General features: G+C 40.1%; 2 protein-coding genes across 3 annotated transcripts; both read right to left on the bottom strand.

The window, feature by feature from the left end:
• Positions 1 to 1,849: 1,849 nt before the first annotated feature.
• blm (BLM RecQ like helicase) lies at positions 1,850 to 10,085 on the bottom strand. Its single transcript, XM_080028231.1, has 21 exons — positions 9,775 to 10,085; positions 8,409 to 9,190; positions 8,151 to 8,274; positions 7,839 to 7,924; positions 7,624 to 7,738; positions 6,847 to 7,526; positions 5,955 to 6,131; positions 5,740 to 5,858; positions 5,499 to 5,612; positions 5,277 to 5,375; positions 5,027 to 5,175; positions 4,807 to 4,913; positions 4,328 to 4,488; positions 3,964 to 4,159; positions 3,630 to 3,820; positions 3,390 to 3,534; positions 3,067 to 3,266; positions 2,767 to 2,959; positions 2,538 to 2,660; positions 2,238 to 2,448; positions 1,850 to 2,116 (listed from the first exon to the last, which is right to left on the bottom strand). Exons 1-21 carry the CDS (start codon positions 9,867 to 9,869, stop codon positions 1,936 to 1,938), a joined length of 4,248 nt encoding a protein of 1,415 aa, XP_079884357.1. The 5' UTR covers positions 9,870 to 10,085; the 3' UTR covers positions 1,850 to 1,935.
• Positions 10,086 to 10,757: 672 nt separating this feature from the next.
• ctsh (cathepsin H) lies at positions 10,758 to 16,345 on the bottom strand. Of its 2 annotated transcripts, none has more exons than XM_080027115.1 (12): positions 16,213 to 16,345; positions 16,015 to 16,046; positions 14,890 to 14,995; positions 14,724 to 14,794; positions 13,081 to 13,185; positions 12,537 to 12,623; positions 12,374 to 12,429; positions 12,171 to 12,252; positions 11,980 to 12,048; positions 11,791 to 11,897; positions 11,192 to 11,317; positions 10,758 to 11,099 (listed from the first exon to the last, which is right to left on the bottom strand). In XM_080027115.1, the coding sequence occupies exons 1-12, from the start codon at positions 16,277 to 16,279 to the stop codon at positions 11,030 to 11,032; spliced, it is 978 nt and encodes a 325-aa protein (XP_079883241.1). In that variant the 5' UTR covers positions 16,280 to 16,345; the 3' UTR covers positions 10,758 to 11,029. The 2 variants fall into 2 exon arrangements, with proteins under 2 accessions (XP_079883241.1, XP_079883240.1); XM_080027114.1 differs by having other exon boundaries at positions 11,980 to 12,051.
• Positions 16,346 to 18,743: the final 2,398 nt, after the last annotated feature.

An 18,743-nucleotide genomic window follows, 5' to 3' on the forward strand; every position in this document is an offset into this window, starting at 1 on the left:
TTTTTAAAGGTCAGTGTGCGAAAGGTGTTTTTTCTCATACATCTATCAGCATTATGTAGCTTCAGTGGTCTCTCTGAACATGCAACAATAAAAAATAAAAAAGGCAGCATTATTCATGGAGCAATAATCAGCTGTAAGAGCAAAAATATGTGATTTACAAACTTTAAAAACGTCAAATATGTCCTGTTTCTAAAAATAATAATGATTACCAAATTTCTGTTGTTCTGAATTTGACAATGATGTAACCACGAGACATTTGTTCATTAATAACATTTTATAAAAACATAAATTTTGCTCTTGTCGATGGATGTTTGTTCTGCTATTTTTCTTTGCTGTTTCATTGGTAAGTGACAGATTGTTCCCTGTGCCTGGATTCTAACGCTGCAGTTTACCAAAGTGTCAAAGATGAAGGAAATGGAGAACGAAAGACACAACATCCCTATCAACTGTACCACAGACTACTCCATCCTCAAATATCCCAGGCCAACAGAGGACAAACCTGTGCTCATCTCTGTTGGAAACAGTTTCTAACGGGCAACGGGCAGCCCAAGATCTGTCAAAATTTTTCTTTGCAGGCATTTCCTGTGACAAACCTGAGTTTTACATTTCAGTTGCTGTGTCATTTACACATTTTACAGTTATTTTACCTCATGGGAGATGGCTACGGTTTTGTGTGCGACTTCTAGAGAGCGAGTTTTGTCATCCATTGGTTTAAAAATCAGAAACAGCTCATCCTTCCCCCCCCAAAAAAAACAATGTGGAAGATGAAGCCTTGATTCTTGTGTTAAAAGTGAATACACAGGGGGTTGGACTCCGTAACAGTCACACGGTGCAATGCAATTCCAATTAACAACAAATCCTACATTTGTAAAACCTATTTTCAATTCTAACCAAGGCGGTGTCAAAGAGGTCATTTTCTGAGATCATAATTTGTGCTGGAATGAACAACACAGTGAGGGGTTCTTGTAATTATGTCAACTCCCTATGCTTTTCTACATATTTTCAGTGATCATCAGATAGACATCTTATAGGAAGTCTTGGAAACCAATACATATATGACAGTCATGTCTAAAGTTTCAAAGATTGTCATTAGTTGTCCTTCAAAAATGATCTTTTCTGGGTTTTGTTGATATTTATGTGAGTGAAGAATGACCAAACTAATTTGGATGATTATGTGATTTATACACAATTGGCTACCTACATTTTGTTCCTGGCCAAATCCCTGTCTTATTAATACTGGATGATGCATGCAGAACTGAAGTGTTGCTGCAAGTAACCGAAGACATCTTGTTCTGCTTTTTGCCCCTCTGCCGGCTCCTAGACAGACCCACAGGACCGTGCATACGCGTCAATAAGTGTATGTGCATATCCAGGACTGGTGGTGTTTTATGTAGTCTGCAGTGTTCTATCCTGGGATTGAATATTGCTGTTTGATTACATTTTCTATACAAGTGTATATCTATATATGAATTCATGTGCCAAATCTAGGTCTTGTTCAGTCTGATCCATTCCGAAACCCATGTTTGTAGGCAACCTTCTGTACAAGTCAGTATAAAATATTGTTTCTCTCCGATTGTCCCTTGTAAACTGGTGCCATTAAAGAAAACTATTCAAACTTGAAATAAACATTGAAAAAAAAATGCAATGTGGTTTCTGGTTGCTTTTTGGTAGAAACAGAAATTCAGCACCACATGTTGATTTTCTGAATGTATACAAGTTGAAGCAATTATCACTGATATAATTTGAATTTGTCTTTAATATCAGAAATTATAATTTACAATATAAAAAGTACAGTGAAAAAAAAATATTTTACAAAAATATACAATATGGACAAACACCATCACAATAACAGTACAGAACATGCATTTTACAACAGTTTAGATACAACCATTACAAAAATCAACTGGTTGAAATGCAGTGCAGAAGTAGGTGGACTTAGTCTATGTGTGAATAGACTGGTTTTAAGAAGGGTCGCTGGTTGGTTCGAGGGGTTGGGGCGGACAGGAAGCCTGGTCTCCTGCCTGCTGAGGTGTCTGCCGCTGAGCTCCTGGACCCCCGGCCTGCAGCTTTATATCCGCCTCTGGTGCTGGACGATGAATTGCTGCTGTAGCCACGACTGAAACCACAACAACAGCACAGCAAGAGAAAATAAGGGTTCAAGTTATGAAGAGAAGCTTATTACTAAACATGATCCCCAAACTAGATGATTAAACGTGAAAGACAAAAACACAACAGACCCTTTAGAATTGCCACTTGTGTTGCCGCCATATGCTTTTCTCTTCTTGGCATACTTGAAGAACGGAGCTTTCTTTCTCTTCTGTCCCTGTCCGCCTTGACCACGGAAGTATGTGGACGACTCGGTGCCATCTTCGTCGTCCTCGTAATCCAACTGTGCGCGGCCTCGTGTCATGTCTATCCACCCCTCTTCACCATTGCCAGGCTTCTCCTCTGTATCGGAGAACAAAGAAGATTAATGCCACAATGTGCACAAGTGAAAAGTTAACCAGTAAAAGGAAATGAATAGTCGAGTCCCTTACCAGGCAGCTGCCACTCAGCGTATTTCTGTAGGACCTGTATGACTTCAGCTCCGTACTTTTCCAGTTTGTCTTCTGTCACACCGTCGATTTGTAAGAGGACATCAGGCTCAGAAGAAAGCTTCTCTGTTAATGGTTGGAAAAGAGTTGACGAGTTAGAAAAAGGCTTGTTGTATCATATGAGCTATTGTGACATTGAAAAGACGGTCTTGACAACAGTCTCAGAAATCACCTGAAATGTTTTTCAAGGTGGCGGTGGAGAAGATGTTGTAATAGTGAATGCCAAAAGCTTTCCCCAGCTGCTTGCACATATCAGTCAGCTCCTTCAGACACTGCTGAACCTTCTCGTCTCTCTGGGAGACGTTCTTGGTCACAGCATTCTGTCTCCTGATGCTGGACGCACTCTCTGTCTCATAGAACTCCACCTGCAATGAGACAAGGGCCAGTTCGTGAAAATATCTTTACTAATATGTAACACTAAAAAGGTGAGCTTACATTTCTACTTCTAGGTCGATGTTGTATGTAAGGTTACCTGCATTTGCCCAGACAGCACGTTAGTAGCTTTGGGTCCAGCAGAGATATAAGACACAGCTTGGTTGTTGACAGTGATGTAGAGATCCTCCATTAGGACATCGTCCAGAACCAGTTTTTTGAAGAGACGGTCAGCATTATGCCTAGAGTAGGCTCCTCCCATCCCATACATTCCTGTCTGTAACTTAGCAGTTTTTGTGCCTAACAAACAAACAAACAAACAAACAAATCCCCACATAAGACAGCTTACAGATAACTGTACATCATGCAAGATTAACAGCTGCTTAATGCCTCTTTTCACGCAAGCATGTACATGTTCTTTACCCAAAAAGATGTCCACCAGCATATTCAGCGTCAGCCGGGTTTGCTGGGCTGTCCTGCCAAACCTTGCTCCGACTTTCTCGCAGCTCTCCTGGACAAACCTCGCAATCTTCTTCACATCCTCAGTAACATTTCTCATCTTGTATTGCTACACAAAAGGGACATTCAAACATTAGTAGCTTATTTAGTAACGGCTAAGTAGAATGAACATTTTTCATGAAAAAATTAAGAAATAATTCCTACAGTGGTTCTGCAACAGTTGTCACAGCTGACATCCGAGTGCTCCTTGCAGAAGCTTTTGTTGAACTTCATCTCCCCAAAGTATGCCAGCAGCTGAATCCTTCTGCACTCCATCAGGTTCTCACAGAAGTGCACCATGCTGTGTAGGTTGGTGTAATGAGTCGATTTAGTGTATCTGTCACCTTCTTTGTCCACTGTGATTAAAAAAAAAGAACCATCTCAGTTTACCTGACTACTGTAAACATGCTTTGAATTATTTAATGGGGTTGGGGGGACAAAAGTAATCTACATGGATTTTTGCATGCAATAAAAAAAAGCTGTTATTTTTGCCACATACTGCCGATAATCCTCTTGATGCGGACGACGTCGCTGTAGGAGTAGAAGAGAATACAGTGAGAGATCTCTCCATCTCTGCCAGCTCTACCGGACTCCTGGTAGTAACCCTCCATTGACTTAGGCAGACTGGCATGGATCACATAGCGCACATCGGGCTTGTCAATACCCATGCCAAAGGCTATGGTGGCACAGATGACCTGGCAGAAAAAAAGTTAAACAGATTATAAACATATATTGACCAAGCTTGTTCAATAGAGAGTATGTCACCATCTCATAGCTACTGTTATTTTTATACTCGTTGCTTTATATTCAGAACCATCTATTAGTAGTCTTTGTCTATGTCAGTAATTGAGTGGTGACCTCACCTGACAGCCGTCCTGATTGATCCACTTGGTCTGCACATGTTCTCTGGCACCGTCGCTCAGGCCAGCGTGATACGCCAGAGCTAAGATCTTCGCTCTCTGCAGACTCTCAGCCAAGGCATCACAGTCATTACGGGACAGGCAGTAGACAATGCCCGAGTCACCTGCAACATGCAGAGGTGCAGGTTAATACAAAAAAAAAATTAAAAGTCAAATGCAGGGTTTTAAATCACATGATCAAAATAAAATCCAGTGTGAAAATTTGAAACATAAGCATTGTTTTAATTTATTACAAGTTTAATCAACAAGGATTGTATCAAATAAAAATAATCCTTAATATGGAGTGCTCCAAGAGCATCATCTTTTTGACATAAGGTGTACAAATTTAATTTAATTAACATTACATAATCCATTACACTTGATTCCTGACTACGACAGACTGTCAAGGCAAATAACCATGGTCAGTAAAGTATGTTATTTACGTGGGTAGTGCTTCTTGATCCAGGTGATGCAGTCTTCGTCAACCTTTTTGGGTTTCTTGGGCAGCACAGAGTACTTCAGGTTTGTTCTGTTGAAACTCATGGTAAATCTGAAAATATATTACATGGAAAATGAGAAGCTGTTGGCTGTTTGAATTCAAAAATAGGAAAAAACAAGACTCTTTTAAAAATCTGAGACAGGGCCCAAGATTGGATCACGTACACCTGCGGTCGAGTCATATGGAGCTGGGTGAGGATGTCTTTCTGAACACGGGGAGTGGCGGTGGCTGTCAGGGCCATCATCGCCACATTGGGGAACTTCTGACGCAGTTCATGCAACTTCTTGTAGTCTGGTCGAAAATCGTGGCCCCACTGCAAAAATGTCAATGTCACGGAATGTTTCAAAATGGCTTTTGCAAAAATTATAAGCACACTGCAGATTGTGTTTAAATAAATAAAGCAGAGTTACACACCTGACTGACACAGTGGGCCTCATCTATGACAAACCGAGCTAAAAGGCCTCGCTCGTACAGGTTCTGCATAGCGGAGATCAACCTGTGACTTGCGCTCACCTTTGGGGAGATAAAGATGCAGCAGTCTTGAGTAAAAATTCATTGTTACCGCCAATGTTATAAATAGCAAACAAGAAAAACAGATTCCAATATTTATAAAATTGTAAATTCCCAGTATATCACCTTTTCAGGAGTGACATAGAGCAGTTTTAGAATGGGGTCTTTCCTCGAGAGCTGCATATAGATCCTCCCTGCTTCAGTTTCCTTTTTATCACTAGACAGACTGGTTGCTGGGATCTGAAATGTGGGACATTACAAAATGAATGTACAATTTACAAAATAACCACATTTTCTGAGTCTGACCAATTAATAATGTCATACTATGACTGATCCAAACGACCTGCAGGAGAAATAACATCCTTACATCCAGTGTAGTGAGTTTCTGGACTTGGTCTACAATGAGGGACTTGAGAGGGGAGATGACAACAGTGACTCCTGGTGATATGCAGGCAGGCAGCTGGTAGCACAGACTCTTACCTCCACCTAAAAATGCATCAATTACAGAGAAAATGTAAAACATTTGACAGCAGGTGACCAATACATTTATTGTCACATGGCTGCGTTTTGATCCGTACCAACCTGTGGGCATCAAAATAAAGGTGTCTTCTCCCTGAAGTGCTGCATTGATTGCCTCTAGCTGATTGAACCTGAACTGGTGAAGACCAAACCGCTTGTGAAAGATCTTCATCATCTCCTGTGAGTGGGGGAAATTGAATCCTCTGAAGCGATCATGGGCCGGGTTTCTGTAGGTGGGTTCTGTGATGGAAAAACATTAAAACTAAGTCAGTAAATGCACCACAAGACCATCAACCTTCTTCATAATTCTCCAAATCAGGGCCTTTATCAGGTAATTATCATTTCAGAAATATAGTAATGAATTTAAAAAAGATGAATTAGTGTTCATACTCATTTGGGAGTAAATAGCTAAGGCTGCACCTAATAATCATTTACATTTTGATTAATCTGAAGGTAATTGTTTTGATTCACTGATTACTATTTGGTCCATAAATTGTCAGAAAATTAATAAGTTGACAAATTCAATTTGCTTGTTTTGTTCAATCAACAGGCCAAAACCTAATGACAACCAATTTGCCATCATGAAAGAATGAGAGAAAAAATCCCAAAGACAAGTTTCTAGCATATTTGCTGAAAATATATAAATAGAAGAAAGGACGAATTATCAATTATCAAAAAAAGGTAAGCGGTTCATTTTCTGTTTATTGACTTGTATAATAATAAACAACCAAAAGTTTCAGCTTTTGTAGTTTAGTGCAAAAAAGACAGACAGGCTAAAAACAATTTAATTTACTGCAAACAAGTTTGTAGGATACAGATAACAAATTAAAAACTATATAAATAGTATGACAAAAGTATGGCTGTGATAATATGGGACCAGTTTAGACTAATTTTCTACTAAGATATTTAATACCGACCCAGATATCAAATTTTTTTTTATGCCATGTTAACTTACCAGGAGAGCAGATCTTTGAAGGCTTGGGTGCAGGAGCAGGTGTTGGAGTTGTGGGATTATTCTTCCATGAAGACTGGCTTGGTCCCCCTTCTCTTACTGCTTTAGTCGCGGTGCTGGAGTTTTGTTTTGACACCGACGGAGTTGGGGGTCCGTCAAAGTAATCCGGGATATCCGAGTCATTAAAGTCGTCTATGTCGAAGTCGTCAATGTAAAAGTCATCTGGCTCCGTGTCTTTTGCAGCTGTGACGCTTGGAGTCTTAAATGTGTTCTTAGCAACCGTCTGTGCATTCTTGGGTGAAAAGAACAGATCCCCGCCACTCTGGTCTGTTCTTGTTTTCTTAGAGAAATTAAGAGTTGGGGTTGTGAGGTCCTGGATTAATGGAGAGTAAGAGATACTCTCATCTTCCGCATATACTGATCTTCTTTCTTTACTGTGCATGGGTTTCACATTAATAATACTATCAGAGTGATCGGAGTCGTAGTCCACAGCAATGACTGAAGATCTCCTGTTCTGAGGAGGCTTCTTGGAGTCCACGGGCGCGGAGCTGCTGCATGACATAACATTAGAGCTATCACAGTTAAAAGAAGATTTCCCTTTAAAGCTGGGTTCAGAAATCACAGTGCTGTCTGGTTGCTGCTTCCTCAATAAAGCGTCCCCACCGGTTGCTAGAATCCTCTTCCTGTGTGAGAGAGGCAAGAGGATTGCAATCATACCGAGATATAATTAAATATCATGAATTAAAAAAGTAGCTTTTTCCCGCAATCAAATGTACACACCTTTGAGCTCTCTTCAGCAAAAGCTCACTGCCACAAGACAGAGATATTAGCTCGTGTTCAGGGACGGAATCAACAAGAGCACAAATGGACTCCATGAGAGCGATGAGTTGCTCATCTGTGACGTGTTCAGAAGAAAGAAACAACAAAATGAATGAACTGTGGAGAAAATCAGATGAGCGCCATATGGACAAATCAGAAGATGGAGTAGCACCTACTTGTTTTTTCTTTTGATTGCTGTAGTGTGTACTGTCCGTTCGATTGCACAGGACTGTCTCTGCGTTTGGCATCAGCTAATTTAGATCTGTGTCAAATTAAAGACTAAAGTCAAATTCTCTGTGGAGGTTTATCTAATATACAACATCATGTACCCACTATAAATTACTGTAAAACTGTTGACCTCTTTGTGATCATAGATTACAGAAAATACAGATTAATAAGGACAATTCTTATTCACAGTTAAAACACAGGAACTTGTGTGTGTGAGAACAGTGGTAATATACTGTACAAAATAAACAGAAAGAACTGACCTTGTTTCCAATGAAGAAGAACTATGAGAGATTTCATCAGGGATCGGAGAAGGAGGAATGTAATCAGAGTCATCTTCAGGCTCACAGTTGTCAACTTTTGGGTCAATCCATGTATTTGTTTTGTCTAAAAAGGCAAAAAGATAAAGACTATAGATATATATAGATAGATAGATATATGCTCAATGCTTCCCACCCATACTGTATGTACTACAATGTACAAATGAAATACAAATGCTGCCCAAAAAAACTACTTGTTACCTTTCATTCCTTTAAAAGGCTCAAACACATCAGTGTCCTCTTCACTATCACTTAAGACAGAATTAAGATGAACCGAAGGACGACGTCGTCTTCTGGTCATTTTAATGGGGGAAACCTCCCGCTCACGCTCTGCTAGGTCCTGGTTTAAACTAGGCCCTGGTGAAACTTTAGATTTCTCAACGTTGTGCTCCAGTTCATCCGTTTCCATAAAAGATTGTTCACTTCTGAAAAACTCAGGTGTCATAAGAGAGGAATCCTGCTGCAGTTTCCCTGTGAAATGTGGGTTTTCTTCACTAGGAGAGGACACTGGATTGCTGCTATTATTCCCTGATATTTCTATACAGCTCGAGTCATTCTTTGCTTTGACAGGAGTTTCAAAGTCATCCAAATCATCCCAGTCGTCCATCGGGAATCCAAGAGATGCATCCAGACTTGTGGAATGGCCTTGTGTGCCGCTAGGAATCAGGCTGTTGAATTTAGTTGGAGCTGTGGTCACCTTAATAGAAGACACTGCTGGAGGAGTCTGGACTTCAGGAACACCGCTGCCTACTGCTGGGCTCGTAGAGTCAGACTTGGCTTTTGAACTTACGGCGAAGAAGCTGTCGATTTTGGATTTTTGAGGTATCTCAAGCTTGTTTGAAAATGTCAAAGGAGATTGAGTCACCAAACTGCTCTTAGGGACATTGACATTCCTGTTTGACAACATATTAGAGCTGATTACCTTGGTTGGGACTTCCACTTTAGTTGTACCTGATGAAGACTTCTTTTTGAAGCAAAAGGCCCTATAAAAAAATTTAAACAATCATGAACAATTATTTTGACAGTTGATCAACTTGAGATGTTATCGTTTTAAATAATGGTAACATTCAACTTTGGTGTTATCATAACCTGCATTTTTGTTAACTACCATGGACCATGTTACCTACCATGGACCATGTTACCTACCATGGACCTATTATAAGAGCTACATATCTGCTTGATAAACAGCAGCAATAGCAAATGACGGCAACAAATGGTAATGTTTGGAGCTGTTTAAGTATTTACATGGGCGGAGTATTCAGAGACAGAATTCCGCTTTATTGGCCAAGTAGGTGTACACAGTCAAAACATCTGTAAATGTATTCTATACTGCAGCATTCACTGCAAAGATAACCCACTACCAGCTAATTCAATTCAATTATTGTTATTTACTACATGACACAATAAAAGACAAATGCAGTTTAGCAAGAGTAATCTCTTAAAAAGCTACTGTTTACAGGTAACCTAATATATAGTTGTTTATCCTTTAGCACAGCTGACAGCTGAGAGCTAAGTGTTAGCCGTTGTTATTTCCTTGCAGGAGCGCGAGCTTACGGAACACACTTACCCTGTTTTTGGTTTGGCTAGAGACAACTTGCTTTGAGCCGCATTGCTGTGCCTCGCCAGCTGTTCTTTCAAGTTGTTTTGAGGAAGACCAGACATTGTTGTTGGGAAGCTGAGCTAGCAAGTTGGCTAGCAGTTCGCGCTCAGTTCACAAAGCAGAGGACAGTTTCTTTAGCATTGCTCGCTCGCGACACAGGGTGACACGAATGACAGTGGGCTCGCGTTCAGTTTGTCTCACCGCTGGGTTGTATTTCATTGAAGTTGATGAAACTAAAGACATTCGTGTCTCCTTACAGTTTCAACATGTATCCCTCTTATATTAGGTCCATGGTGTTTCCTCCCCGGGAGAATGAGGTACACAGAAAACAGATTTAGCGCCCGTTCAACAAACGGTCTTCTTATTGGCCGAAGCTGAGCAGGAAAGAGGATCCTGGGAAATGCAGTAGGTCCAGCCAATTAGGGCCTACTACACGCCATGCTACACACGCTTACTCTCATAAACATAGTGTAACCACTGAAATGTTGTCCCAGTAATGTAGGCACAGTTGGTGTAGCCTTCTGTTAGTGTTGTTGGTCATTTGAAAATCAAGTCCAGTTATTTTCTAGACACATTTTTAATCTCTGGAGCCTGCAAGTTTGTATGACTTTGACCATTACTCTCAAAGGTGATGACTCCCAAAACTGATTGTAGGCTAAACACTTCAGTTGAACTGCAGGTATACTATGAAGCTCTTTTATATGGCATGAAGTTTTAAATTCAAAATTTGTAAGCAGTTTTCTAACATCTTTGGACCACAACATGTTTCTTGGCATATTTAATCTGAAATCTGCTGAAATTAGTCAACTCATATGTCCTCAAGTCCTAATATAATATATCCCACATCACAGAGGTCAAACTATTTCATGTGTGCACTCTCTTTCATGAGTTGGTTTTCTGTAGCCTAATCATAGAAATATTTGTCAATCTTTAATGTTATTTATTGGGCATTCTGCAATCGATTACAACACTGACAGATGACAATCGATGACAGACTTAGATAAACGGATTTTTATATTTATTGATATAGATAGTTTTTATTTATGAAATGAACAATAATGAATTAAATTGATACATGGTTATTTCAGATGTAATGATTAATGTAGATATGAGTAGGCCTATGACTTGTTCAATCTTATCATATTGCTTACTTCATTGTGCAAAACAAAATTCTGTCCCATTTTCTTCTCTTCCCTTTTTTAAGTTTGCATTCAGACTGAAATCACACCAGCGGGAATGATGAACAGGCAGCGAGTCCACACATGTTCCTCCCACGTTCAATGAGGAAATATCTGTAAGAAGAGAATTATTATCTTTCTGTGGTTGATACACATTTAGTATTTTTTCCCCTGCTTAATTATTCCTGATTAATTATAAGACTTACCCGTCGATGCCCCAACTGGATCCCCATGAGTTCTTTACTATCCAGTAAGGGGAGCTATTCTCCAGTCCATACCCGACCGCTAACACAGCATGGTTCACCTTGTCTGGTGTGCTGTGGCATTCAGTGCTGAAAGGAGGAAGAGGAGGAAGTAAAACCCAACTTTATACACATGACCGTTTGTATTAAGAATTAGGAACTAAACCACTTTCAAATCCATCAGCGTTTTAGAGTGATTTACACGCACAGACAATTTGTTTATTCTCTAGTAACTAAGTGACATTTTTTAGAAACGTTTATGCCTCATATTTGAGGTCAAACGTCAAACAAATAGGTCTGACCAGTTTGCCACATTATGTACAATCATTGCAGACAAATCTAAAAAAAGACATATTGTAAAATATTGTAAACATGTATGAAGAATATGGATTGAGGTGTCGTCAAACTGATAGGGACTCGGCCAAATGACCTTCTAGGCCTGGGTCAATCTATTGAAACCAACCTTTCACTCATATTTATGGATCAAAGTTTAAGTGTAATACAGCACAAACAAAACAACAGAAAAAATCAATTACATAACAGTTTCTGTGACCTCTCCTCACCTGGTGTATACGCCCCGGGAGTAATGCATGAAATCAGAGGTCACTTCAAAGGCCAGACTGACAGGATTGCGCGTGGCGACCGCATCCAACATCCCCATTTCATCGTACTGCAACACCGAAAAACGTATTAACCCACAGGTGTTCAGCAAAGACTTCCATCTTGAAAAAAATACTCTGATGTTCTCTCACCTCTGTTATGTTCATCACGTCCTTCACAAAGGCAGCTGCCAGTTCAGCTTTATACACACAAGTATCCGCCTGCTTATATAAAAGAACAACAACAATTGAACAGTCAAAATCCATTTAAATATTTTATTTTAAATTCCGTTTTGTGCAGTATTTCATTTTGTTTAGTGTAAGATGGGATATAATTTTGTTACATATGCAGTGTATGGGTAGTCTGTCTCTGTCATCAATCCCTTGTTGTACATGATGTATTCAAATGCTTGACTGGGAAGGCCGCTGGTAGACAAAGCAAGATCTCATTATAAATATGTGTCTGCAGTCTGCAGTGATGCACACAGCAGTAGTTCCAGGGGAAAAAATGATCAAAAGCTTTAGGGAACATGTGTTTGACTCTCACCCGTTACATCCATGGTTGTTGAAGTCTTGGGCGCAGTCAACCAGCTGTTGTTCTGACTATAGGTCAGACAAAAATGTGTTATACATTACAGTCAATTCTATTGCCATACTTTGACAAACTGTTTGTACAAGAGCAGCATTTTTAATAGAGAAGTGAAAGTCACCAGTGGTATCAGCTTTCCTGTTTTGATAGCAGTAACAGACTCCAAACAGCCAGTTGTCGAAAAAGTCCAGCAACTACCACAACTTCCCTTTGTGAAAAATAAAAAAAAAGGTTAAACAATGTGAAATTTTCTGAGATATAATAAACAAAGAAATGTTGCATCTGAAGAGGTGAATGCATGAAAACATGTGCGCAAACTACAGCAACATCTCCGGGATTTTATTATCAAATGGGTTTTTTTCAATGCCTCCTTTTGGAATTTTATTTATCTCATTTATACAAACCCACAACAAAAGACTTCTGATGGAAGACATTTTGACATGTCACAGTAGGAAAAGTTATTAATTACTACTGTATATTGTGTCACTTTCGCTGTGTGAACATACTATAAACTCAAAACTTGCTTGGAAACCGCATTTTGCATGGATTTGGGACACAGTTATCGTATCTGCAAAATCCCCCAAATAGGCCGCCTGACCCCCAGTTAGTGAAATCTTATTGTTTATTGACAGTTGTGTGTGGATTTTTGTGCACTTAAACCTCACCTGATTCTTCACATCCGTCACATAGTTTCCTTTCTTTCTCCAGTCAACAGAGGCTGGATGTGGTCCGTTGCTGCTGACGTAGTTCCCCTTGGTTGCAGAGCAGTTCTATAAGAGGCATTGTTTAAAATTACTACCATCATTTGTAACAGATTTGTAAACTACTACTACTACTGACATTAGCATAGACGTCGATTACGGGGGGTATGGGGGGTACATGTACCCCCCACTTTTCGTCAAGACTCATTTTGTCCCCCCCACTTTTTAAGCCGGACATGGAGTGCGTCCAGCCGTATTAAAACACAGCGTCAAGGTCTCTCTCTCTCTCTCTCTCTCTCTCTCTCTCTCTCTCTCTCTCTCTCTCTCTCTCTTTATTGGGCACGTTATAGCCTCAAGCCCAGGGCAGAATGGATGCTAGCTCTAGAATGAACTAAGGGCATTAAAAGTCAAGTCATCTATAGGCGTTTTCAGACGGGAGGAGACGTTCTGTCTGTGCACTCGGCCGGTGGAGATAGGAGGCTCCGCGAGGAAACGCCGTGCGGTAACCATGGAAACAACTTTTGTTTACAAGCCTGTGTCGCTGCTGTTAAATATCTACTCATAGTGTTAACATTTGTTTAGTTAATAAGTGGATTAGTTATTCAGTTTGGGTTGGTTTAAATGTCTACTTTGTGGATTAGGTCTAGGTTTCACTTTAGTGTTTGGTGGAAGGAACGGGGCGAACAGCGATGCTCCAGCTGTTTCATCTCATTAGATTCATGTCGCTACAAGAGAAAGCAGCAAAAGAAACAGGCTGCTTTATGTTCATCATACAATCTTGACTTGAATACAGAAGAATGGTGAATATCACCATCTCATTGAGGAGAGAAAAGTAAAACACTGTTCAGCTGTGCCAGGCTGCAGGTGCGTGTGTGTGTGTGTGTGTGTGTGTGAGAGAGAGAGAGGAGCACAGACGTGACAGTTTAGCTGTGCGGCCGCTTGTCGCTCCGTCTGTAGAACTGCGGACTCTTCTCTCTCCACTCGCATGTGAATAGCTGCGTTACAGACGTAACAACAGTTTAGTGCGGCCGCTTGTCGCCACGTCTGTAGAACGGTAGTGCGTCTCTCTCCACTTGCATGTCATTGAAAATGTATTACCAGACACGTCAAAAGCCTCCCTTATGAAAAGGCCATGATGGCGAGAGTACATTTTATTAGTAAAGGCCACTATTAATGAATTAAAAAGAATTGAAAAACGGGAGGACGGGTCCCGTGGCCAATTTCCGGTACTCCCGGACTGACTCATTTCGCGGGAATCCCGAAATCCCGGGACCCGTCCAGCAACTCTAGTCGGAACTACCTTCCCAAGCTCCCTTTGTTTACGTCATGTTTGGTTGGGCTACGGGGAGCAGCTAGTGGCTCATATGTCCGCTGCTTTTTGAAAATGCTTTTTTCATCAAATGTGTCAGACATCAGTGTTTTGTATACATTGTATTCATTAGTGAGCGGGTATGCCGTCTTTCAGAACCGTTCATTACCTGCACTAAAGAGAAAAAAAGATGTTTCCTCATTGTCCCCCCCACTTTTGAAAATGCACTCCAGAATGCCTGTTTGTCCCCCCCACTTGTTTAGCCAAATCGACGTCCATGGACATTAGGCTACTGTACCTGTGGCTCAGACCAGAGCAAAGACTTTCGAAATTCGGTAAATGTCATGTCTGAAAACTGGTTCAGGGCCACTGCAGAAAGAGATCAGAAAATAACTCAACTATACTGTAGTTCTACTTTGGACCTTGTGAAAAAACGTGTAAATGCAATAACAATCTGTTCTTACTGGTGAAAGAATGATTTCCTGCATTGTGTTTGTCAATCCTCCTCTTGTTCTCTGTGAATATCTCAAATCTCTCATAGTACTGCTTCATGCTGTACACTCGGTTGTGCTGTACAAGAGGGAGACTGCTGTCAATAATAGGTAGGTTATGTTGTGAAAATAAGACAACCAGGATGCGTAAAGGACAGAGTTTCCAGTCAGGAGGTTAAAGTTAATAGAGTGATATTTATTTCACCAAAAGCAGAATAGATGACTCCGTACAGTTATACGTGCACGGACCTAGATTTGAGAAGTCAACCTAGAGTTAAATTCCCAGAAGAAGGCGCTTAGACAAAGATGCGCATAGTATATATAGAGATTCCTCTTGTGAGGTCTCATAGGTCAAAGTCAAAACATGATGCAGGCGGGGCGTAGTTAATTTACGTGGCCTGGTCCCAGAGCACTGAGTATGGCCACTCAAACCGGCTCTCTCTCGTACAGGGGTCATCCTTCTCTTCTTATCAGTGACGATGTATGCATGTTGTATGTGTGCAAGAAGTGGGGGGGCCCTTGTCAATCTAATCTAATCTGGTGCCTGGTACATGTTCAACTGTCAATGGTGTCAATAGGCACGTCTTGTCATGCAACAGTGTACATCTTCATTATCCAACTCTGTCTTATTCTAAGTGAGTGTGTGTTTAAGGTCAACCAAAGTTCTCTCCACGTTTCACTTCTGCAATCTCACAGTGCTATGGGTCAGTAAAAGTCCTACATGTGTCAGTTTCTACTTCTCTGTACAAACAACCGCAATAAGATTGTCTGGTGATTCAAACCGTCTTATGTGACTTCCTTACATGTAGGGTCTCCTGATTAAAGCTATAATGTGTAATATGTGTATATTCTAGTGCCTGTTGATTAAAGCTATCATGTGTAATATATGTATTATGAGTGGGCATCTCTAAAAGTTAATTTTCTCTACAGTTATAACCATACTTATGGAGGGTGATGAGCTGCTGGTACTGTTGTAATCAAGTGACGATGATACAGTGATTTATTTAATTGCAGGATACTTCCTCATACAGTGAACCTCATACATAGAACATAGTGCATGCACTTGTTACACAGCGTTTGAGAGATGTTTAAACCTACCTGGGCCATCCAGGACTTGAAGTGAAATTCGCCTGAAAACAATTTAAGTTGTCAAAATGTAGTATGTAGGCTAGTAGTACAGTACAGAGAATTTACAAGTAAGGCTAGCCTATATGCAGGCGGATTGACGCCATGGCAGGTTATGGAAGGTTACAAAAGTATTTGATCGCTACATAAAGGTCGGTCGCAGTTTCTTACCTTCTTCGGGCAGTTGAAAAGCTGAAGCTGCGGTCAGAAAAGCGCACAAAATCAGAGTATTCATCATGATCACTCAACTCCACTTCAGCCGCGATAACAGAAAAGTGAAATGAAGTAGATGAACAGCTGCCTGTTCAACCCCTAGGCTACTAAGCGTAGTTTCCCTTCTGCTGCATACTTCGAACCATGGGCGTAAATTAGGCCTACTGGGAGTGGGGGCGGTCAGAGAGTCAAACGGGCCCCTTCCATATTGCACAGCCCATGTCTGGCCCTCAGGGGTTTTATTTTAGAAGTAGCCTATACCTACTTCAGATCATGCTAAATTACCTTGGTGGACATGGATAGCCTATCATATCATTGCACGGCAAACCTTTATTTGAGTTTCCACTGTCAAAAATGTGGTAAGTTACCAACTTAATCAAACCGTGCTGTACCTATTTTTGTGACCCTTTGATGGGGTAGCCTACCAAGCCATCCCAAAGGGTCCCAATAGGGTGGTGCTACACACTGCAGTAAATTTAATTGTTGACATTTCCGTTCAAGAGATGGTGAGAGAGGTGTGTAATCTCCTCTGCAAGAGTTTGAAAAAAAAATTACAGTGTGCTGCCCTTACTGTGTCATGTTCTTTCTCTTTATTTAATGTATTGGTGGGCTACAATGTTCCCATCTGATTTGATTGTAGCTGCTGGGCCAGAGCAAACAGGCCAGCACAAAAGATACTGCAAAGTATACGCTCATTTTCCTACCCTTTCCCACTTTTGACAGTGGAAAAGCTAATAATTGCGGGCTATACCATACCAAACTGTACCATTCAGTGGAAATTATACTTTTGTTGCCCTTTCATGAAAAGTGCCCCTTTGTCCAAATATATAGTCTTAATCTTAATTCAAATAATTATGATCAATTATGTTGTGTATACACTATCTAAGTTATGTTTACTAAAACTATCAGATGCATTACCCTATCATTAAACTCTGGACAAGTGTCACATTATATCCTAAAAAGTGTCAAATTGTGTATTCTGATCTTTTTCATATTTTTGTCCACTGTCAGGCTATATTGTCGCTTGCTAGGACCGAGTGATGCTGATGGTGGTGAAATACTTTCAGATTATAGTTTATTTCGTTCTGAGCAAGCACTATGTCAACTGATAGATGATGTACAAAAACACTTGAGACAAAATGCCCCTGATATAAAATGGATTTATTAGCAAGAGGTAACTGGGAAACATATTTATGGTTATTTGTCGTTATTGTCATCATCATCTCGATTCTTTTGTTGTCTTTTCAATTGTTTTCTTACAAAACTGGGAATATTTCTTAAGGTGTGGAAACATGAGGGTTGAAAGATAATTTTCATACCACTGGGTATTGCTAACAGCAAGATGTTTATTTGTTTATATACCTTATAAGAGTATGTGCATGTATAAGTGTATACAGTATAAGTATATAGTATTATTCTGTCTGTGAGGGTGTTGCATGCCTGCCACTTGAGCTTCAAAAGTGTACTGTACATACATAGTAAAAATACATACAAGTATTCACAGAATAAGCACTACATTACTATATTCCTGCTAACAGAAATGGTTATAGACAGGATTACAGTATAAATGCAAAACACTTTGAAGTTGCGTCCTAACTCTAAGTCATGGTTTCAGGACCACACTGTTGTAGCATTTTGTGTTTAAGCTTGATAAACAGCTTTTTTTCCTCTTTTTGACAGGGTTACACTGTTCCACATTGACAAATATGCAGGGTTGCATGTACAAAATGTACAGCACAGCTCAGAGAGGTGAATTAACAACAAAGTACAAAATACTTTCCCATGTTCATATAAAGAGCAGGTCACTCTCTCTTATACTAGCCTACTACAAAAATAGTGTTTGAATGCTGCAGGCAGAGGTCATTCACATACGTTTTATCATAGATTTAAACAGTAATGCATATAACAGAGTGATATACAGTCACGTTCCACAATCACTGGAACAGCAAAAAGGACAGATTGTCTTTTAATTACAGAAGAGCAACAACCTTTTACTCTACACAAGTATCGCCAAACCTGAAGGTACAACACTTTTCCACCGCATGTGGTCATTTTTTACGCGTTGAACTTAAAACCGAGAAATACGAACATATTGATGATACTCACTGTATCGTGCTGGCGTATTTTAAGTGTTACAGTCAATTCAGATGACTAATTGCTCTTCAATAACCCAGGAATCTGATGTGGCATAACCTTTCTTTATCACAGATGAAATAGATCAAATAAACTGTGGTATCTCAGGTGTGTTTGTTTGTGTGTATGTCACTTTATGTCTAAGACAGCTTTATAACAAATGAAAAATTAAAGACATATATCTTGGAGCAGAGGTTCCCGACCCATGTGGACCCTTTGATATGCTACCCAGAATCAAATGTGTATGATTCTGTTGTCAAACCTAAATATGAAATAATCCCTGTTCTAACATTTTCATCACCCAACTGTATACTGTAGGTCCGAAAAATAATATATTGGTTTTCAGTCATGCTGGT

This window comes from Ammodytes marinus (genome assembly GCF_949987685.1).
Source record: "Ammodytes marinus genome assembly, chromosome: 5".
Taxonomy (NCBI): Eukaryota; Metazoa; Chordata; class Actinopteri; order Uranoscopiformes; family Ammodytidae; genus Ammodytes; species Ammodytes marinus.